Here is a 23596-nt window from a genome sequence, read left to right as displayed (position 1 = left end):
AAAAACACACTGAAAGAGAACCTTATTCTTATCTTCTCCCTTTTGTTACTGGTACCAAAATGTAACAGATTCTTCCAAGTTAACATCCTCTTCTGAGCCAACATCCTCTTCTGAGCCAACATCCTCTGATAAAGCAAGTTCCTCAACTAAACCCTGTCAAGGTACTTTAGATTCCATGTTTGAGAGAGATCAAATATTATTTGCAGAAATCCGCTGGGCTATGAAGGTAGTCCAGGCTAACTTTTCCCAACGCTCTTGTGATGGACTCAGTGAACTTTTTCATGTGATGTTTCCTGACAGCCAAATAGCTGAAAAAGTTTCTTGCGGAAGAACCAAAAGTGGCTATCTCATTAACCATGGTCTTGCTCCATATTTCTTAGAAGTCTTGATAGAAGAAGTCAAGAAATCACCTACATATTCGTTATCCTTTGATGAAAGTTTAAACAAAAAGCTACAAAAGGGACAAATGGATATTTTGGTCAGATATTGGGGTAATGAGAAAGATATTTCCATAACAAGGAACATCACTCAGATTTCATGGGTGGTTCAAATGCAGAGCAAATACTCGAATCTTGAATGGGTCCAAATCTCTTGATCCAAGTCTTATGCAAATATCTTCAGATGGACCAAATGTCAACATAAAGTTTCTTATTTTATTTTCTGAAAAACGTGATGATGAACTAGCAGGTCTAGTGAATATCGGAACATGTGGCCTGCATACTGTGCATGGAAGCTTGAAAAATGGCATCAAGAAGTCTGGTTGGGAAATGGGAAAGGTGCTGAAAGCTATGTCAAAGTTGTTAGATGAATCACCTGCCAGAAGGGATCTGTTGACAGAAAAGTTGACAGAAAAAAACATTTATCCACTGCCTTATTGTGGTCACAGGTGGTGTGAAGATGAAAACTGTGCAAATCGAGCAGACACCATATGGCCTGAATTTGTGAAGTTCATCAAACATCTAAATGGTCTTATAAAGTCCAGACAGCCACAGAGGAAATCATTTGCAGCTCTTCAAAAAGCAGTTAAAGATCTCTTGATGCCTACAAAACTCCAGTTGGTAGAGTTCATCGCTTCAAAGCTTAACACATTTCTGAGAGGTTTTCAAACGGATCAACCAATGGTTCCATTCCTATGTGATGTCCTTAAGGAGCTTCTTACTTAAATTATGAAAATGTTTATTCTAACAGGTAAGATCTGGTACAATATACAACAACAAAAGCTATAAATGACAGATACTATGAAAGACAACTCACTAATACTATTTATTTAAAGGATAGATCGAGACAGATCTACAGTACGTCTACAACAACATCTACTTCTACATTGACTTGTGTAAAAGTTACTGTACTGGACTGGTAAATGCCGTTTGTTTATCCTTTATATATTACACTTTTCTTATTTTGCTTGAGAATTGATTATTTATTTAACACCGATCTTTCCTTGCCATTTTTGATTTTTTAATTGATACCTTCAGATACCATCAAAAAGGCTGATACAACAATGAAACTTTTAAAGATCGATGTCTCGGATAAGAACATACATAAGCCCTCTGAAACGATTGATGTTGGTATGGGTGCACAACTTCACATCTCACAATTTTGGAGAAGCAGTGATTTTAAAGGAAGTTCCCTTCGAAACTTTCATCAAGAAACTGTTCTGCTCTTATCCAGTGTGACCAGTCACATGGTAGAGAAATGCCCCCTGAGACACATGATCATTCGATGCTGCAGTTCAATCAATCTCAACAGGCTGGCCATTAGGGATGAAAGAGAAGTTTCAAAGTTAAGGTTTTCCAAGATGTTAGAAAAGTTGCTAATGATGCTAAAGAACAGTTCTCAAAGCTCATTGATGATGTTGTACCTGAACACCAGGAAAAGTTTCTCTCATTTGAAAAGTTTGATCAAAGGCTAGATACATTCTTTGCCCAGTTTCTAAAAACAAAAGGTTTCGAGTCTCTATGGAGTATTTTTAAGCTCGTATTCTGCCTGTATTAAGCTCAAAGAAATACACGACTGTACTTTATCTGTTGTCCTGGAATGCCCTGGAATTTTTTATTTTTTTTTTAATTTTGTCCTGAAATGTCCTGGGTTTTAATTTAAAATGTCCTGGAAAAAAAAGGTAAAATGTCCTGGAATGTCCTGGAATTTGAAAGTTTTTTTGAGTGGTGACCATAAAGCGTTGGTATGATTCGCCATGAAAATTGATGGGTTAAAAAAGTAAAAACAAACAAGTTAAAATAAAGGAAAAGCTTTTTACTTTTTTAACCCATCTTTCTTATTAAGTTTGCCTAATAAGATTCTGATGTACGTTCTTTGATGTAAACCATCACAAACTCGTGAATCTACCAGTCATCTTAATGACTTTTCCAAATTTCTTTTATAACTCATTGCTATCTTATACAAAGATTTTGCTTATGGGAATCATATTCAAAAAGTCTTCTTCTTTGTGCGTGTAAACATGTGAAACCATCATGTGATTCAGTTTGTTGTCTTTTACTGGTTGTATTTGTGGCTCACATCACAAGGAGATGTTTTGCTATCTTATGTTCTGCTATCTTCATGAATTAAGCGTCTGCTGCGTATGTTAGCAGCTCGAAAAATTATTGTTTGAAAATTTATTGGAGTGAGTGGGAGGGGAGTTAGGCGCCCCCCTGCCCATGTCTTTCGGCATTACTAATTGCACTCTTTGCATGTTTGTAAGTTCAACGTGGTACCATTACGCTTGCTTTTTTTATTATTTTTTAGCTGCCATTATAAATTTATGCTGGAATAACAAAACTATTAACTAAGAAGGAGTGAATACGTTTCTAATCATTATTTTGTCTTTTCACTATGGTGGCCGATGAGTGAAAAGCCAAAAAAATATCATATAGAAAGAACAAAAAAACGTATTGGCCGAACTGTGCCAAACAAAAAAAAGAAGCAATATTGCTACATTCTAATTGCATAAAAAAAATTTATTGGACAAACTTTGCTATAATGGCAACCTGTATAGTTCAGCAAACCAAAATCCTTTTTGTAGACTCACATTTTGATTGTGATATTTATAAATGACTTTAAACTCGATCCTGCGACCCGTTGTATCTCTTTTTATATCTGACGACAAGACAAACATTTTCGTCCAAAAAATTTGTTTTACTTAAATTTGGCTTCAGCCACCATTATCATTTTCAGAGACCTTAAACAATGCTTATGAAACGCATTTTTATCTTCGCACATCGATATTTTGCAAATTTGTTCTAGTACTGTACAGAATGTATAAGCCATACATTAGTATGCCCTAGGATACACTTATATATATAGAATACGCCTTCAACAGAATAACGGTGTCTGGACGGGCCATCAAATCTGTACATAAACAACACATGAAGAAAAAAGTTGTTTGTATCTTCAAAAAATAAAGAAATACAATAAAATGAATTATAATGTAACAAGGACACCTTGACTAAACGAGTCACTGGAGGTGAAATAGAAAACTACACTTATTGTTATAGACCAGACGGTGCATTTCATTAAGTCGTTAGCGAATAAATTTTGTGAAAAATTGAGCTTCTTTAAAAATGAAAGATTGGACTATTTTTTCTAATGTATTACAAACTTACATGTAGCCTTGAGAAGCTTTGATATACAATCGGAAAAATATAATAACTCTTGTTAGGATTATCCTTAAAACTTGAAACTTACAACACAACTTTGTTTCACTAAGTAGAATCCTTCTGCCTTTTGTGGACACGTGATCAATCCGATTTCCCGAATTTTACCCGAAAATCCGTTTTTTCCGATTTTTTGCAATTTTTTATGCGAATTATGTAAAAACCTGAAAATATGTGAAATAACTTTTATTTAACTTTCAGAAACTTCAAACAGAATGGGCAGATTCCAATATTCATTACAAATATGATTTTTGATGAAGGTTTAAATAGCTGTTTCAAAGAAATTTCCTGTATATTACATAACTTAGTCATCCATGAATTGATCTTGAGACGCAACTTTAGGATCAAACATAGTGTATCCACATTCTTAAATGTCAAGCACAATCACCTTTTCGGATTTAACATAGAGTGACGTGAAAAGCATTCATCTTTTTGGCATATGATTTTATTTTTATTGCCACAAATTTCCCGGTTGTTGTTTACATATTTTTCAAACAAACTATTAACAAAATCTTCAATCATTAATGAATCACATACCCAAGTAGGCAGAATTAAATTTTACACACTCTCCAAACTTGTTATTTGGTGCTCTTTATTTGCTAGTTTTTTATTAAATTTCTCTGATGGACTATGCATTTGCATTTGTTTTCTAGCATGTCTCTTTCTTGGTTTAAATATCGTTTTAAAATGTTGATAGTCTCATTCAAAACTTTCAGTGGCATTTAGGTACGGTTGCATTTTTCAAATTCAAATTTATTTACAGTCACAAAAGGTATGTTATTCTCCATGATTGCTTTCATATTAGCCCTAATTCCTTTCTCTTTTTCACCAGGTAAAATATTTGTAAAGAAACTATTAACAATCTGTTCGTCAATGAACTTGTTTTTGTCTCGCTTATCTAATTCTTTATCCAATAGAATATATCTATCCAATATTTTACTTTTTTTGCTGTTTTGATTTTTTTCCCATGCAACAATGGAATATTTTATATGTGAGGACAGACAACAGAATTCGTGCTTTTCTAATAAAAGTATGGAATGGTGAAAGAGGTTGCTGCTGATACTCTCTGTGTGTGGTGGGATGTGATGTGGTAGTGTTAACTAATGTGTTATGGGTTGTTCTGCTGGTAACGAGGGATGCAGAAGCAGAATGCATTAGTCTTTGTGTTCTTTGGGACATGTTCTTGACACTTCTTCGTTCTTTAGTTTTAGATAACTATTACCTAACTACCACCTATATGTTTTCTTTAGGAACACCAGACACAGACATGTTTTCGTAATCGAAGCTAAAGCCTTGGAATGAGGACCCGATAAGCAAAACTGAACAACTTAAGGACCTAAACTCGTGTCCTTTAGCTGACTAAGTATATAAAAATATTTGACTTCAGTGGATTGAATCTGTAAAATATTTGACTTCAGTTGACTGAATCTATAAAATGTTTTACTGAATATATAAATAACATTGAATATGGAATCTAAAATATGGAATACTTTTTATACGTTTTTTTTTTCTTAGCATTTTACGGTTAATTTTATCTTGCGTGTGAATATTTTCTGTTTTACTTTTTGTGAACAATCTGAAATACTCGAGCAAAAACTCAGGTTTCTCTTCTCAGGGAATGTTGTCATCGCCTATTCAACTTCTAACTTTAGTGTCTTGCTTACCCCATTATATGTCGCGCCTCAAAAAATACAAATAGTAGTGATACATGCTTTTTACAAGAATTTTAAAAAATCTAACCAGGCTGGTCTTTATTCTTATATCTAAACAATCAACCTATTGTTTTTACATTGAATCCAAGTCTGATATTCTTACAAAAGAAAGAAGCGTGTAGGTGTTCTCTCAAAGTACAAGCTTATAAGGATTGACATACAAAAACATTTGTGCTGATCTTATGTTTAAGCTGTTTTTCTGTTCCTGCTACCGTAACTTTATTTTTATTAACACTAAATTGTAATTATTTACAGTTGTTTATATTTATTTATAAATGTTATTTATATATTTGTTCTCTTTAAAATTTGAAATATGTACAAAATGATAGAAGTAAATAAAAGGGTCCCCTGGAGATTAACTACGTGCAGGAGGTTTTAGTATCGCATTTGTGTCGTGCGAACAAGACTGGTAACGACAGTGCAGTGGACTCTACATTTCAAACTTGCTAGAAACAGGAAAATTTTATCCAGGCTGGGATAGGATGTAGGAAAAGATAAAGGCAAGGGACTAAATATTAGGGATATATTCGCGATAGAGAGTGTTGGAGATGAAGAGTCGATCCAGTCGATAACATTGTTGTTAAAACTGTTTTAAACTGGTTGGTATTTTTGTAATTCCAGGTATTAAATCAGCATCACCGTCAAACCAATGAAGGTCTGGTAATAACGGTTTTCGTAAATTTTCTTGAGCATGATTTATAATATTTCCATCAATGACTCCAGCTACGTCCATTTGTGCCACATAAAATGGTAGACCATTAATGATGCTCATTCCACAGCCAAGTTTTGTAGCTCCTGCCCAAATTAGTTGTTGAAAACAGCCTACCTTTTTATCGTTCATGGATTTAAATGTTTTCCAGTCGTAATTTTTTTCTTGATCATGCCACGTCTTAATAACAGCTTTCCAAGATGGAAATATATTCCCCCACGCCCAACACTCGCCTCCTAATCCGCTTTTGGCCCAACTCGAACTGTCCAGCTTTCCGATGTCAGCCCATTGTTGTGCTTGTGTTGCTAGGTCGTGGTCATACCTAAGTGTGCTAACATTGTGATTTAGACGATATTTGTTATGAAATACCAAACATTCGTCTTGGCAAGTTGGACCACACATGCAATTTATGAGCTGAATGCAGTACAATAACAACAACTGTAGTAAAACTATCATTTTTCTTTCTTTTACGATGCTGTTGCTTTTCTTGCAAAGTTTATCTTGAAAGTCGCTATTTTGATAGCCGCAGCTTATCTAAGAAGGATTTATAATTTCTGCACGCGTGAATGAGTTTTATAACACATTGCGCATGGGTTACGCACCCAACCGTACCTTAGTGTGCACAAAAATGCAACCAAGCGGTAACACAAGAGTTTTTATTAAAATAATACAATTGATGATTTTTGGTAATAAAACGGCATTTTTCAAAAAAAGTTAGCTTCTAATGTAATTGTGGGGGTTTAAAAACAAGTCTAACATTTCGTTGGTCCTGTAATTTCCCTCTCTTCATTAGACATTACAAAACACTGTTAATTTTCTTTAATTCCAATCTTTCTCTTGAAAGAGAAATATTTATATAGATCGGTCTGTTTTATCGTCGTCTCTGACTTTCATCACCAAATATAACAAATGCTGTTTTCACTCAACAAAACAAAAACAAAATTGCGCAAGTTTCGCAAAATCAAAAATGCTATCTTACTTATGGTAAAATACGCGGATTAATAATTCGTTTAAATTTCGCGCAACAATAGTGGACCTATTCGCGCAGTTTTGAATTTGCCAGTAGTGAAATAACTGAAAGGAGAAAGAACATACGCAGTTTTCATCAAGTTGACTATTTTTAACTATTGTCACAATCAAAAGGAGAAAAAAAGCTCTAGGGTCGAGACCGTCTTCATTTAATCGTTATTTTAAATTTACAATTAACTAGTTGGTGGCCCGTGGATAAATCCACGAGTTCGCCCGTCCTTTATTTACACCGCATTGCGCGTGTCTCGCATTGCGGTTACCATTTTCTGCAACGACAGACGTATACGGGTATTATATTATAGTTTTCGCAAATTTTTAGAGAACTTTTTTTATAGAACTGTGGAATTGCGGAAGCGACTGCTCTAATTCATTGGATTAACAACAGGCTCTTGCTTGTGGTTTTATTTTTTTTTCGAAAATAACATTAGGCCTGATGACGATGTTGTGCTGTGCGGATAACCTGGTACTTAAAAACTCAACCTGGTGAAAGAAATCTGTCTATAATCCTGGACATAATTGCTGAGACAAACTCAAATATAGACAAAAGCGTCAAACGATCACTGAACACACGTAAAACAGACAGACAGCGTTTACCAGACGCATTCTTGAACCTCCATGCACAAGGAAATAATTCATCTCATGTCTCACGAAAGGCCACGAAATTCAAAAAAAAAATCACAAATAATTACCATATTATAAGAGTTTGGGATTAACCAAATAATTCTAATCATAGGTCATTGACAAGACGCTCATAATGCGTGAATCTGTAAACTGCATGACAAAACTAATTATAAAGCTTGCTTTTAAAACATAATAAAGCATACTTTTTTTACATAAATACGCGTAAATTAATCTACGCAAGATTTTAAGTTCGCGATTTTGCAAATCAAATTTTTGATATTTCTTAGATTTCGCGTGAATTTATTTTCGCGAATGACCAACTAGCACATGATCTGCATGATTGTTTCTACACAATTTTTTTCTATGAATACTAAAGTCATTATTTCTTTTTTGTTCTAAAAAAATAGACCGATTGTTTTTAACCTGAAATCCAGGTGGTGTCAAAAGTTGGCGAGAACATATTTTCGCGAATGGCAACAGTTGCAATTAAAGCTTTTTGCAAAAAGCTAAAAATTTCCGAAATCAGGGAATTTAATTCTCGGCAAAATCCAATCATTTAGGTAAGGTAAGCATAAAAGAAAACAGCCATTAGGCGGGATTGAGAATTGAACTTCAGAAAAGATATTGGGGTGTGCTTTTTGCTACATGCTACTAAAATGCATTAAATTAATACTAACGCCCTTTAATAAGTAGCTTTCACTAATAATCACTATAAACGGCTTGCTACGATATAAGCTTCCATCTAATAAAACTCCAGTAATCGCCGACATCTAGAAACGCCTCACTTTACTATACGCCTTTCCCATTAAACGTCTATATAGGCTAAACATCACCCTCAAAGACTGTTACCTTCTAATAAACACACCTTTTTAATACTTGCTACCATTTAATAACACCCTTTACAATAACCTCCATCCTTTAATAAACACCCAACTCCTGTAAAAAACGTCTATTTTCCAATCATTGTCGCACCACCAATACACACAAGAGAAAGTATTTTGAGCTATAAACTTTTTTACAGCTTTTAGTGCGAAAAAAATGCAATGAAAAGATAGATAAGCAATCGTACCCAAAATAAAAATAAATGTATAAATGACAACGTGACATGGCTGCGACACTGTAATGCTGGTTTTTAGAAATTCTTATTTTTGTGAATATATATTGGACCTTTTCTTGTCAAATGCTTTCAAAAGTCTTTAAACAATTTTTGTGGATACAGGTGGAAGTTTAAGTTGCTGTTGTCATAGCAACAATTTTTATACTTGTGAATATTTTCTTAGAAGAGCAAACTGAGCTGTTATAAAATCGTTTTCTAAAGATTAAGTTTAAGATGATTTGAATAAAAATGTAACTTTTTTGTATTTGACGTCAAATATATATGACGCGACTATGAACCTCATTGCACACAACAGGAAGTAAAGAACAATGTCAGGGGTAAGTTTTTTACGATTTTTTTATAAACATAGTCAAGGGGGATTTTTTTAAGGATATGCTAAGGATATTGCCCTGCCTTGGTGAATCCTTTTGGTGTGTTTTTTTTTGTTGTGTTAGAGATATTTTTATAGACACAGCCAACTCCTTATACACAAAAGGCTCTATCAACACTAATATACAGTTGTACTTGTGCGATTATACATTTAGGTAGCATATCCGAGCCTGATTTCAAATTTTTACTTGCTAACTCGCTTAAAAATGTTTTGCCTTGGTGTCGTCTTAAGGTTTTAACATATTATCGATCGTTAAACAAGACATATTGCAGTTTGCGAGTACCAACTTTTCTTGTCCTTACGTTGCGAAGTAATATTTCATAATCTAGGTTAGTATAATCATTGAAGAAGCTCCTGGTCAAGAATTCGAAGACAATAGCGAAGAGGATGGCGAAATTAATGAAGAAAAAGTAGAAGAAGAAGTGTCTACTGATGAAGTGGAGGAGAGTGCAACGGTTGCGAGTAGTGATGATGAGTACGACACAGACATTGAAATCGAAGGTACGAGGGATCATTTTTGGATGCTCTTTAAATTATTTTGTTGAAAGAAATGTTCTCGAAAAGCAACATTTACAAACTTTGTTAAGCAAACTTTTCGCAGAATAGCACAACTTCTTATGTTCCGCAAAAATAGCTGTAACCCGACATTCAAATCGTAAATTAACTTTTAAACAAATAAATAATGTTTTTACAGAACAAAAAATTAAACGAATTTCTGCTAATAATTCTGCAAGAATAAACTGCGTATTAGCCTTTTTCAATTTTTTGTGGAAAGAAACGCAAAAGCCTTTTTTTTTCTTTTCATTTTTCCATAAAAAGAAGATACGTGGAGTCAATTTTGCGCATGCTAAAGTTTTGCAGCAAATCTTTATGACTATCCAAAAATTCCTTAAAACGGGACTTTAAGAATGTAGGGATATATATGTTTATTGTAGATAAAAGAGAGACTTACGACGCAACCGGTCGACGAACATATTTTCAAGCATGCACGAAGTTTACCACTACTCCTGTATCCTCCTTTCTGAAGCATATGAGTAAAACAGAACTCAACTTGCAGTATAGAGGTGTTGGATCAAATGGTGCGAAAGCCATATCAGCAGCTCTTGTTGTATGTTATACTTGCAAGTTCAGTGCTATCCTCTATGCTCGAAGTTATGTTCCTTAAAATTGGACTGACTGGATTGATGTAGCTAAGGTAGCTACATCAATCCAGTTGTTATGTTTTTTATCGAAGTTTCTAGCCAAGCATAATGGGTATCCAACTTTTTGTTTGTTTATTTTGTTTGTTTTGTAGGCTAATACCGTGACATTGAAGCTGAACTTAATGGAAAATTTCATCGGTCCAGACGGCGCAAAAGCAGTTAGTGAAATGTTAAAAGAGAATTGCTATATAACAGAACTTGTAAGTTATACTTGTAGGTTATAGGTTTATCGTGCGAATTCGGTGAGTTAAAGGTTAAGTTCCTACTTTAGCACTCATGTAGTCACATCAGTAAACTAACACTATTTAACCAAAGGGCAATCTAGTTACCACAATGACATATGCATCTTAATGTTAATCTTAATGTAATAATGTTACATTTTGACTAGAAAATATCTTGGAGAGCGTGGGTGGGCGGGGCAATTACTTGTCTTATGCATCTATTAACATTACTTTGTATTCAGACAACGTGCAGTCCTATTTTAGAATCTTTCAGCAAACAATATCGGACCAGAAGGATGTCGACGCGTCTGCGACATGCTACAACAAAATATCAATCTTCGAAAAGTCGACATATCCAGAAATAAATTTGGCGACAATGTTGGACAGTATCTCGCTGAAGCTTTCAAGGTAGAAAAGATTTTAGCTACCATGACTTGGCATTCTTCGTGACATCGACTGGAATCTTTCGCTTATCCTTTTCTGCATAAATGATTTGTAAATGATTGACATGTATTATTGTATGAATTTTTACTTTCTATTTTAACGTAAAAAAACAGGAAAAGTTGTATTCTATTACTTTGCAGAACTGTTAACTAGTACAGTAAAAATTGCGTTGAATTCCGAATATTAAGTAGGATTTTACCTTATTTAACCAAAAAACTTAAACAAAACTAACTTGTGTTTTCTAAAATATTTAGAACAACTTTCAAGTTACCTGGTTGGACTTAAGTGACAACGACTTAAGTGAAAAAGCAGGAGCAGCATTGGGACCTGGCGTTAGTAAGTATGAACACGATTTTGTTAGTTATGTTGATTTGAAAATTTATGCATTCCGCGTATTACGTCGTTGTTCAGCGTAAGAAGAAACGCTTCTTTGTGATCTTTACAAGGATCTGCTTACGGCAATGTTCCGATGCTTTGCCATAAAAAGCGTTTGAAAACATTACAGAATTGCTGGAAATAACAAATACTCAGTTTGAATAATCTTTAGAAAAAATGATATCCCTCTTTATTCATGCAACTTTTTTAGATGCTAATGACGCAATGGAATATTTAAATTTAAGCTGGAATCAACTACGTAGGAGAGCAACTCAAGAAATTGCTGCCGGATTAAGGGTAACGGAGAATAGTCCTCCAATTATGTATATAATATTAAAAGATAGTGGATCAGTAGATTCTCGTTCCCATGGCGTCCTGCTTAGAGGCCTTATTGTAAAACTATGTAAACTACGACTTTCGTCATCAAGGAAAAATCTCCTACCATTTGGTTGTAGTATACAGTTAACAATTAGCCTGTACGAAGTAATAATAACGTTTTTGTTTCTAGGCTAATTGTACTTTGAAGTGTTTGGATTTATCTTGGAATGGATTTTCAAACGAAGGGGTGATTGGTATTGGTGACGCATTGAAAGCAAATAATACATTAACCGAACTAGATATCAGGTTTTGTATATTTGAAACTTTACATGGATAGTAACGCTTAAGCATACGTGAGAATTACTTGTGAAGTCTAGCGATTAGCTTAGTTGTATAGTTGTTGTGTATCTGAGGTGGACAATTTTGAGCATTATGATGCATGTTGTTATTGAATGTATGTTTCATCTAGTAACAACCGCATTGGAGTGGATGGAGCCATTATACTTGCAAAAGGTTTAGATGGAAACAATACTTTGGAAATACTAAAGGTGACTGTGTGTATTTTAATAAAGATGAAAAAATGACTCCATTAAGATTCTACTCGCTTTAAGGTCGGTTTCCATTAACATAAAATGTGTCGAGCAACTGTTGTACAGCAGTCACAAAGTTTATTGAAAGCACAAGAGATATTGCACAATAAAAGTTGTCGGATTTTAATGGAAACTAAGCTTTAGGATCGTAGGATTGCAATCAAAAATATTGCTGCATTGTATAAAAAAGTGAAATATAATTCATAGTCTGTTTGTGTTTAGTTGGATGGAAATCCGATCACGTGCAAGGGTGCGCTTGCCTTGCTTGCCTCAGTTAATGACAACTCAGACAGTGCAATCAAAGAACTATGCATGAGGGTAAGCGAGAATTGATGATTCTTTATATGATTGTCTTTCTGCTGCTGTGGTGTCTCAACTTTTCACGTAAAATCTGGTTAACAAATGTCCTCTTTTACGTAAAAATATAAAGGTAGCGTCAACAATCTTAAACGACAAAACAACATACCATCAAGTGGGACAGTGGCCAGTGGCACGGATATTTCTGCTAACCGTCCGAGTTGTCAGAAAGAGGAAAAGAGCCCAGGGGAGGTTGAGGTGGCGCTTGTTTGTAAAAAGCGCTTATGGAGACTTGTTGTGAATTAAACATAGTTTATCTTTTTCAGCAAGAATTTACTGTGTTTTGTAGGGTGTGTTCGTCCATGAAGATTTTATTCAATTATATGAACAAGTTAAAACATCCAAAGATGTAACTGTCTATGCAGCATTTCGTGCGGCGTCACCATTGCAGAAGTTACAGCAGTTTGTAAAAGTAAACAAAGACGACTGGTTAGCTGCTTTTACAGACTATGATGAAAACAGCATATATAGAGTTAGACCTGAGGAGTTTGTTCTTGGCCTACAGGTACAAATAACTATCAATACGCTGATTTGACAATAAAATAATCCATTCAACAAAATATACGTCGACCTCCTACTTTCTATAATAACAAAATGTACAACGTCGGTCAATCATATGTCACGTTGATCTAACGTGTGCAACTTTGGTCTAACACGTGCAATGTTGATTACGCAACTTTAACGTTGAGCAATTGTGTGGAATGTTGGTAAACGTGTTTGGGCACATTTGTTTATGTCTGACAAGGAATTTACTCAAAAACTACCTTTTGTGTTCTGAAATTGACATGTTTTTGTTTCAACTCCGGGCTGGAGTCTTGCATAGACAATTTATCCTTTAGAAACTCGGATTTGAATTCATACTTGAAGAAAAAATTGGACTACTTGGAAAACTGAGTAAAGATTCACACGGTCGCATTAAATATAGGTAGGTAGCCATCTTGTCGACAGAAAAATAATGACACAAAAGCGCGGTGCACTCAGCTAAAAAAATATTTTGTATCAGGAAAGTTAACGTTAAAAAGTTTGGGCATACTGATAAGGACAGGTTTTTATCATAAAGTGGTTAAAGTTTTTATTTTACACATGTTGTTTTTATTTCGTAGGGATGCTCTTCTTGGATTCGCAAAAGAACAACAAGCAACATAATCTTTCATGTCATATTTAAAGAAGAAGAAAAACGTCTATTATTTTTGAGTTGTTTTGTAGCTCACACCACCTCCAGGAACAAACCTTTGCTGCACTCACAATTTCTATATTTCAATTACCTTTAAGGAAAGAAATTTCCGCAAGAAATGTTCGCGAATTAAGGGTGCGAAAATTGCGGATTTCGCAGAAGAAATATTCGCAAGTGAAGGCTACAAGAAAATATTCCGAACAGCAAATGTAGATATTTGTCAAAATTAGAGGACATTTTTTATCTTTTCATTCTCAAAAGTAGGTTTCAGAAAATTTATTTGAGAAAATGTTAATTAATTTAATTTTTAATTTGTTTCGAGGAAAAAATTTTCGCGATTTCAGAATTATTAGTAATTTTCGCAGAATTTATTTTTGCGAAATAGGGCAAAACTTACGCGAATTTTTTTTTTCTTTAAGTCGGGTTCACACCAGTGCAAAAAACGTTATTGTGATGCTAATTCGCATGTCATTCGTATGAATAAGAATTATGTTTTTTTGGTGTAAATAGTTCCCTTATTCGCATGTTATGTTCTTCGCATGTTATTCGTACGAATTAGATAAAAAATAGCATGTGAAATAGCATGTAAAATAATTGATCGGCTCTTCACAATAAAGATTTTGTAAATACGGAATTACACGAGTTACTAAAAACCGGTAGAATAAGAGAGACGGCTACTAAGCCACATGTTGTTAATCCACTGAGCGTTAGTCTGTCCAAAAATAAGAAGAGACTTATTCTTCACCTGAGACATGTCAACAAACACGCGTACAAACAAAAAAACACGTTCGATGATTGAGGAAAATGGTTTCATGTTTAATATTGACATAAAACAAGGCTATTATCACATAGAAATTTCTCCAGAGGATCGGATTTTCTTGGGTGACAAATGGCGAAAAAAGGTATTTTGTGTTTACAGTCCTGCGGTTTGGTCTCTCTTCTACCTCCTTTATTTCACAAAAACAATGCGAGGCCTTGGTTGCAGCTCTACCAATTACAGTTGTGTTACATACTTAATCTGACAATTCTTATCCTAAAATCGAAATCGCATTCTACGCTATTCAGTATTTTCACAATCTGATAGGCTACAACAATCCCTGCGACTACATTTTACCAAGACAATTACGGTTGCACATTTGCACGAATTACATATCCTTTACAAACTTAGAACTTTTAATATCTTTCTCTTAGGATTCTGTGGCTTTTTTAGATTTTCGAAAGTAATCTGAAAAGATGTGACGTTATTTACAAAAAAAGCTTTATGAAACTGTTCGTAGAGAAGATAAAAGCAGATGTCTACAGAGAATAACAATGGTGGTACATCAGTGCTTGCGTAAATGAGATTTGCATAGTGCATAATTTGAGTATATGGAACATGTACATGCTGAGCCCGATTCCTATCTGTTTAGAGAGGTCACAGTTGCATCAAAGAACAAATTCGGAAGCTTTAAAAAGAGGAATAGCCCAATCAGCTACACATCAACCAGAGAAAATGCACTCGGTGCACTGGCATTAATTGGATTGGATAGAACAAGATTCGGACTTCATAGCTTAATGCTGAAGGAGCGGCAAATGCAGACTTCCAAGACCGCCTTTTTAAACGACATGGTAGATGGCGTTTAGAGACAGCCAAATATGGTTATGTGAAGGACAAAGGTTATTTTTGGTTGTGGGCAGCGACAAAAAATAATTGAATTTATTTTCGTAGGTATGGCCAAGGCTGTTCGTCTGTCTATAATATAAGCGGTTTTGTTTTGAATATTTTATGTTATTGATACAATCAGTGTTTATTTAACGGTACTTGTGTATTATCTATAAACTAGGCGATGGCTCGTTGAAAAATGCGTGACAGACAGACAGATGTATACGGGTATTATAATATAGATAAAATATAAAATATATACCGATATAAGTTTATAATAAGGTTATAATTTATAACTATATCTTAGTACCCATATAATTTCTCATATGTTTAAATTATCAGGGGCGGCGCCACTATTTCCAAAGTGGGGGGGGGGGGGGGGGCTTAGGCATAGTGGTAGATTTTGGGATTTTAGTGACAATCAACGAGCGAAGCAAGTTGCCGAAACAGCTGGGGTCCAGGGGCGAAAGCTCTGGAAGCCAACGCATATTTAGAGTCCTAAAACACGTAAAATGGCTATATTTAGCGAGATAGCCTGCAGATTCTCTGGTTGGATAACATCAATTTTCATGCAGTGATAGAGACACTTATTGGCAGAAAATAAAAAATTATTACTTAGCAAAAAAGTGGGGGTCTCAAGCCCCCCCCCCCCCCAGCCTCCCCAGTGACGCCGCTCCTGATTATGGTCATAACTACCATGAAATGTAATATTATACACGTGTATCTCAGCCTTTTAATAAATGGTGACATCAAGTTTTCTTTCTTTTTTAATGGTGGTGCACGAAGTTCTAATTTCAAAAAATGCTTCGGTTGGGATGGTTCCAATCACAGGCACCCGATAAATTTTAAGCAAAAAAACAAAAAATATGGTGGTGCACACGTGTCTCCAAATGAAATTTTAATCAGGGGTTGATGATAAACAGATGCGCCATGCCACGATGAGTCAAGACAAGTGTCCCTTTCTTACTTTTTGACAGAAACGCGACAAACGCATCGTCATCGCAGTGGTTCACATCGAACAAAGTCGACATACACATCCAACGACTGCTTTTTGTGAAACCGATACGTTTTCGGTAGATCGTACTTTAGTTCTGCAACAACTTCCACATTGCAATTCCATTCTTCGGCTTTCTTTATTACATAATCTCTCGTGCTTGTTTTATGAAGCGAATACACAACATCTTGGGCCACATTCACTGCTTGTTGCAAAAAGAACATATCTATACCTGAAAGGATGAAAGAAAGAAACCTTTGCAAAAATTGGTACTAAAAACACTGTAAGATGAAAGAAGATTAGCTAATATAATCTCGGTTTACAACTCCCTCCCTTGTTTAAAAAGAAATCGAGAAAGACTTTAGTTCATAAATTAATGGGAACGCAAATGATTGAACATACAATACAAAGAATGAAAGGCTGATACAAAATCCTGCTACACTTATTACTGTGATGTGAGGTCGTGCTAGGTATCCGGCAACATAAAGTATTTAAATATCTCAGACTATTTAAGATTTTTCAAAAAATTTTCGAACTCGTTTTCATGACTGTAACATGGCAACTGGCAGGTTAATGACGTCACAATATTTTCTTAGTCAGCGCTTAGAGCGCTGCACAACACAAGCAATGAGTAAAAAAAATTCTGAATGTTTTTTTTGTATAAGGACGACGTCATAAAAATTCAAATGAAAGTTCTCTTTTATTATCATTCAGCCTGGTGAACTTTTCCAAGAGCTTTATCAACAAGTTAATATATAATCTTCAAATTAAGATAAAATAATAAGGTATAGTTTAAAAGTTTTTATTCAGAAAGTTGTATTCAAACCTTTGTTATTTTTTGTGCCGAATGGAGGATTCATTACAACCGTGTCAATCATTCTTCGTGACGATAAATATGAGAAGAGTTGTTTGTTTGATAGAACATCGCATTGAAGCAGTTGTATGTTTGAGGTTAACTCGAATTCTTCGATGTTTTCTGCAGCTAACTCTAATGCATCATCATCAATGTCAAAACCAAATGTTTGTGAGGATTCTAGCATCCCGCAACCTGTCAACGAAAAATTAGAACTATATATTATAGATAATATTGTTTGAAAAACATGTATGAAAACAAAATTTGAATAGTGGTCAATAAAAACATTTTTGATAATGGTGCTTTTTCAAATTTAGCTTAAGTATTTGTTACAATGAAATTGCTTTTTTCGTCCAGATTATTGTAAAACAACCTTGTCTGTTAAAAAAAATCCCTCAGTTAGCCCAACATCACAGCCTTCTTATGCAATATTAAATGACTTTTATTGGTTTTTTCAAGTTCTTCTGCAAATTGAAACACGATCGAAATTTCCCTTGTTTTCAAATTATTCTGCAAATCCTGAAGCTCAGCTTAACAAAAAATTAAGAAATCTTTTCGTGTAGTTTTTATATTGTAGAAGATTTATGTAAAGGGAGTAAGGGGGGGGGGGGGGGGGGGATATAAAATCTATAAGGTCCACTTTAGTCTAAACAAGGTTGTTTCATGTGCAATGGTATATTTCTGTCTTCATTGATGCATTTTCTAACAGATTTCAAATTTGACCCGAGTGTGTGTATGCCCTAAAAAAAAAGAAAAATCAACTTTTACCTACAGATAACATTCCACATCCACAGCCAAAATCAGCCACCATTTTATTGCATATGTCATCAAAAGTTTGATCCATTGTATAAATCATGTGTGCTGCAATATGTGGTGAAGTAACATACTGCTCCAATTTAATTTTTGGGTTTTCAAACCCATCTACTTGTTGTAGGTAGCCTTCTAATTCTTTTAATTTCATCACTAAAAACAAAAAAAAAACGCAACCTTTCAACACAAACTACAAAAATTGACACCTGTTTTTTACAAACAACTCTAACAAATTACACATGGAAAACAATACTTAACAACTTTCTAATTTATGTTGGCACTCGACAATTGCAGACACAAATATTGACGTCTAAGTAAAGAAGTCAGGCAAATAACACATCACAACGGCAATTTGTTGCTGATGCATACATATTTCAATAAGAAAGGCTGAACTTGACACACAATTATGATTTCATCTGCATAGAGAAAAACAGGCTTAAAGTTGCTATATAAATAGTTGCTTTACAAAAACGTCAATAACAACAATTATAAAAGATCTCACAACAATAATTTTGTTTACAAAATATATCACCAATCAAATTTATTTTACTGCAATAACTGGAACAAGAAGCATACGGAAAAAAAATGTATTCCCCCCTAACACCACATGTAACATGTATCACATTGAAAAATGGCCCCTCACTTCTCTTTTCTTAAAAAAACACTTCTCTTCTTTGTCAAAACACTTTTCTTCTTTTCTCAAAATCTTCTTTTCCGTTCAAAACACTTGTCTTCCAAAGTGAGAAACTCTTCTCTTCCATGATCTCAAAAAATCCCTAGACCCAATTCTGGTCTGAAATTTGACCTGGATTTTGATAACTCACGTTTTGGAATAAATGACCACCCTCATGCTCAGGGATTTTTGCCTTTTCGAAATATAACAGATGACAGCAAAAAATTCCTGTGGACAAGGGTGAATAAATAGCATACCGGCTCCTGGCCATGAAAAAGTGTTCTTAGTAATTAATAACTCTCCAAAATTTATGTGTAATGGACTATGTACTTCAGATAAAAATACATTGTGGTATTCAGTTTCAGACATTTCAATACACACTTTTTTATAAGAATAAATTCTAACCAGGATGTCATTATTCTTATTTTTTTAACCTAAAATTCCAGCCTGATATTCACATAAAGCACATTTCTTATAAAAAAAGCATGTGATTTGCTTGGTGGACACTACCATGACTTGGAGGACTCTTGGCAGCCATTATTTTACTATTTGTGTCTATTGATGAATAAAATTAATTATTCTGCTGAATTGATTTGTGATATTATTTTATTCATGCACATGCCTCTGTACCTGCTGCAATAAGCTGTTGGCAAATTGAGCATGTGTTCACAAAGTATACTTCTTCTGTTGCAAAAAGTGAAAAAATATACAGATCATGGGTGTAAAATTGCAGACCAGAAATTTAAATTTAGTTGTTAAGGGAAAGTTTAAGGCGACATGAAGAGAAGTGCAAAAAAGTGTCAAAATGAAGAAGAGAAGTGATAATACAGAAGAGAAATGTTTGAATCATAGAAGAGAAGTGTTATAAAATTGGAAGAGAAGTGAGCCATATGGGGACATTGTACAATGTATGCATAAAAACTTGTCGAGAATTTATAAAATTAATAATAAATTTTACAGTGCAGCAGTTACTTGTATTTCGACTAATATGGTTGGTCTCGCTAATTCAGCACAAACACAATATCTTGTTCCTTTACTTGATGGATCAACCCATGCATTCCAAACAGCATTCATTTTCTGGAAATCCTCCTTTATGTCTTTCAACCAGATGCGTGCCTCTAAAATATTCGACTTGTTTGTGCCAGCAGTTTCAAGAAGAGAATCAATTTTTTGTAAAGTTTGTTTTGTTTGCTCAGTGATGTCACTCTTACTTAGTTTGTCGATTACTGCAACTTGTCCAGAAAGATAAACTTTCCCGTCATGGATGACTATTTTACTTGCTCGAGGATCTTCAGTTTCCATACGCTGTATTCTCCTAGACTTTTTCTTGTCATGCAAGAAAAGGCAATATAAGCCAAGAGTGCTAATACTACCAATAACTCCTCCAACAACAGATGCCAAAAAAAGTTTGTTATCCATCTTTATCTATATAAATACTAGAATAATCAATAATACCTGAAATTCTGTGATGTTCATAAGGTATCTTAATTATTTTCAATACTTGATTTTACTGGGAAATAAACATAAATATTTCATCTTTCTATTCAATTTGAACACAATAAGAGAAATTAAAAAAAAACATGGCAAACTCAAACATAAACTGGTAAACTCATATGGGTCTTCTAAGAGGGTTGAATAGTTTGAAAAAAGGGAGTTCTTTTTTTAGCTAGAGTGCAGCCTTCGCCTACTTACGATTAGAACTTAAAAAAATTCTAATATGTTGCAAATTTTGTACTAATATCTTATAATGTTTTCGATATAAACAAGAACCTTTTACTCAAAAAATACTCCTTTATAAAAAAAATTTGTTATACAACAAAAAATCCTGTTGTCTTAAATTATCTAGCTGTTATAATTTACATTGTTGTTTGGGTCTATTTGATATTTGAAATTCCTGATACACACTTAAACCTACGAAAACTGCTGTTTACCAGAACATTTAGAAGAACATCAATACAATCTCTTTAGAAGCTGTGTGAGGTAATTTTTTCTTCTTTTTAATGGTCTTGGTTCTTGAAAAAACTTCTTAAAAATCAGATGGAATGATTGACGGGAAGCTGCAGAGGTTTACTCTGTACCACAAAAAAAAGTGGGGATAAACTTTTGGGGCGAAAATGAAGCAGTAGTGACTATAAACAAAATGCACTAGTTATTTTCAAAGCTGTTGGAGATTGGTAGTAGCCACTATGATTTTTGCGTACACCCTAACAAATAAAAAGGCTGTAAAAATTTATCTTGACAAATCAAAATTTAAAGTTCCCTAGTTTGTGAAGTACCAAGTAAAACTTGGTGTTTTGGTTTTATAAAATTTTGGCATGGGTACTAGCATGTACAGAGGAATCTGTGTACTCATGGTTTGATACTTTCGAACAATTTCTCAAGAAAAAAAAGCATATTTTCAGATAGTTCAATCTTCAACTGTGACAAATAAGGCTTTTCATTTAAGTCAGGCAGTACAATGAAATGACAGAATTTTCAGGTGACAAGCAGCAACAATACATCGGTTACAAGTCTCCCAGGCATAATATGCAGTACCCAATCGAGTGAGAATCTACCCCTGATCGGATAAGACTTACTTAAATTGGGTCAGTATTCTTCTTGCTTAAAATTACTATAAAAAAGTACAGGCTTCTGACAAAATTACTATAAATTTTGTTAACATGAAATCATAAACTTATTTTGCACCGATTCACTAATTAAAAAATATCCCATACTGTAAGTCAGGAGTGTATTTTTCAGTGCAGATTTTTTTCTCCTTCTTGGAAATTCCTTACATTAAATGAAAGCATTGTATAGGAAATTTATTTATGTCAGGTTGTAATCCAGAAATATAAAATAAGGGGCACTATATCCCAAATGGAAATTTGATCAAGGTGGTCTTAGGTATTCTCGGATCTGAGTTAACAAGCTTAAAATATTTCAATTCAGCATCAAAATTTATAAAAACATGCAAGTTTTTATGTTTAAACACTAAGTAAAGTACCAAACATTTGATGATTTTTAAAGAAATGACCACGCAAATCAACTGCAGTGAAGATGTTTAACTGCAGTTAAATATTATGGCCAAACTCCTACTAAATTTAAAAATTTTAAGATACAATGAATCATTTTCTAATGATCATATGGTATTTAAAATTTTCCATCTTATATAATTTTTTCTGATAAATCCATACATATCTGCTATTTGTTTTCTGTTTTCTTTTTTAAAATTTGATAGTGCTAACCCTGATCCGAGAATTATTGGAATCTTATAGATGAATTCTGTTGTGTACATTTTCAGCAGTAAGCTCTTTCAGCTTTGGCATTTAGGTATTCTTTGGCATTTAGGTATTATTTTATCACTAGGAAATTTAAAAAAACCAAAAAAATTCGTTCAAGCTCTTTTGTTTTTAGATAGATAGATAGATCTATCTAAAAACGAAAGAGCTTGAACGAATTTTTTGGCGCCGTAGATTAGTGGTTATAGCTCTCGTACTCTGTGCGGGAGACCGGGGGTTCGATTCCTCTTGACGGCGATTCAACATGGGCGAGTGAATGTTACCATAGCCCCGGGTTAACCCAAGCCATGTGAGGGAAATTGGGAAGATGGCACACTGTGTGGGCCATTGGATGTTGCCGGGAGTTGTCTAGTAGAGCGCAGGCTCTAATTGGGTCTGCATAGCTCAAAATGAGCATTAAATACTCTAGGACTCTCCATCTACGCCATGGCCTCCCCTGGAAATAATAGACAGGGTATATCCCTCGATATTTGTGAGGCTAGCCATGTAAAATATGCACATCTATCTATCTATCTTTGCATGACAGGAAAAAGATGGGGGCACTAGGTGAAGCAAAGTTATTATCAGCCCATTTCTTCACGCAAAGGCATTCTTAGGACTTTAGCTAAATGAATTCAAATAAATCAGAGGGGGTCAATCTGCATTCAATAGTTTATAACCTCAACAATGTTTCTGTGATAAGAAATCCACAGGAAAAGACCTCCCTTCACCAAATCCTAACATCTTTTTTCATGCCACGCAAATTCGAGAGCCAAAGAGCTTAACGCCTGAGAAGTAAACAAATGTCACGTTGTAATCCATGTATTCCTTCACAACGTGTATAAGATGGGGTAGAAGCCCCATATTTTGCAGTGAATATAATAATTTCCTCTAATAAATTGGAAAATTTTGGATAAAATCCAATTGGGTAGCCATTTAACAGCTACAGCAAACGCTGGATTACACCCTGTATATATATTATATATATATATATAAATCTTTTAGAACACATAAAATTAATCTTGTTCGTCAAAAGGGGTTACTGCATCCGTAAAGCTTACCATGAAAAAACGAAAGAGCTTGAACGAATTTTTTTGGTTTTTTTAAATTTCCTAGTGATAAAATTATAGTTCCTCATAAAAAAATCGTGAAAAACACCTGTTAATTTTTGTAGTACTTACCGTTATTAGCAAATTTAGCAGGAAAACAACAAATTGAAAATCAAATTCTGGACTTTTTTAAGGTGAGTCAAGCGAAGTTTCTGAGGTCTCGCGTGCAGAATCGCGTATAGGATTTATGAATTAACCTCACTTTCGGCTCCGCAGATATCAATGAAATTTACAGACCGTAATAAAAGCTTTTAATTTCTGAAAATACTTTTAAATTTTACATTTTAAATATAAAATAATTTACTAAAAAAATAATAAAGATTGAGCCTAAAATTTTCTATTCTATTCTACAACCCTTTTATTTTT

General features: G+C 34.2%; 3 protein-coding genes across 4 annotated transcripts; 2 read left to right on the top strand and 1 right to left on the bottom strand.

Annotated features, from left to right (window-relative positions):
* The first annotated feature begins 599 nt into the window (after nucleotides 1-599).
* On the top strand, nucleotides 600-3010 carry LOC130656228 (uncharacterized). 2 transcript variants are annotated; one of them, XR_008984876.1, is made up of 3 exons: nucleotides 600-1188; nucleotides 1274-1356; nucleotides 1476-3010. XR_008984876.1 is itself a non-coding variant. In XM_057459056.1 (2 exons), the coding sequence occupies exons 1-2, from the start codon at nucleotides 1167-1169 to the stop codon at nucleotides 1910-1912; spliced, it is 459 nt and encodes a 152-aa protein (XP_057315039.1). In that variant the 5' UTR covers nucleotides 600-1166; the 3' UTR covers nucleotides 1913-3010. The 2 variants fall into 2 exon arrangements, 1 of the variants encoding a protein (XP_057315039.1); XM_057459056.1 differs by lacking the exon at nucleotides 1274-1356.
* Nucleotides 3011-9007: 5997 nt separating this feature from the next.
* LOC130656765 (leucine-rich repeat-containing protein 74B-like) lies at nucleotides 9008-13905 on the top strand. Its single transcript, XM_057459681.1, has 13 exons — nucleotides 9008-9158; nucleotides 9541-9712; nucleotides 10147-10319; nucleotides 10506-10613; nucleotides 10899-11042; nucleotides 11333-11414; nucleotides 11665-11750; nucleotides 11962-12077; nucleotides 12241-12319; nucleotides 12584-12679; nucleotides 13008-13223; nucleotides 13558-13643; nucleotides 13822-13905. The coding sequence occupies exons 1-13, from the start codon at nucleotides 9150-9152 to the stop codon at nucleotides 13862-13864; spliced, it is 1410 nt and encodes a 469-aa protein (XP_057315664.1). The 5' UTR covers nucleotides 9008-9149; the 3' UTR covers nucleotides 13865-13905.
* A 1842-nt stretch (nucleotides 13906-15747) lies between these two features.
* On the bottom strand, nucleotides 15748-23455 carry LOC130657357 (rRNA N6-adenosine-methyltransferase METTL5-like). The gene is made up of 4 exons (XM_057460338.1): nucleotides 23303-23455; nucleotides 18150-18344; nucleotides 17355-17576; nucleotides 15748-16760 (listed from the first exon to the last, which is right to left on the bottom strand). The coding sequence occupies exons 2-4, from the start codon at nucleotides 18340-18342 to the stop codon at nucleotides 16531-16533; spliced, it is 645 nt and encodes a 214-aa protein (XP_057316321.1). The 5' UTR covers nucleotides 18343-18344; nucleotides 23303-23455; the 3' UTR covers nucleotides 15748-16530.
* Between the last annotated feature and the right edge of the window lie 141 nt (nucleotides 23456-23596).

Source organism: Hydractinia symbiolongicarpus, chromosome 9, assembly GCF_029227915.1.
Source record: "Hydractinia symbiolongicarpus strain clone_291-10 chromosome 9, HSymV2.1, whole genome shotgun sequence".
Taxonomy (NCBI): Eukaryota; Metazoa; Cnidaria; class Hydrozoa; order Anthoathecata; family Hydractiniidae; genus Hydractinia; species Hydractinia symbiolongicarpus.
Note: the sequence above shows the minus strand (reverse complement) of the source record. Positions and strands in the feature narration are given on the sequence as shown.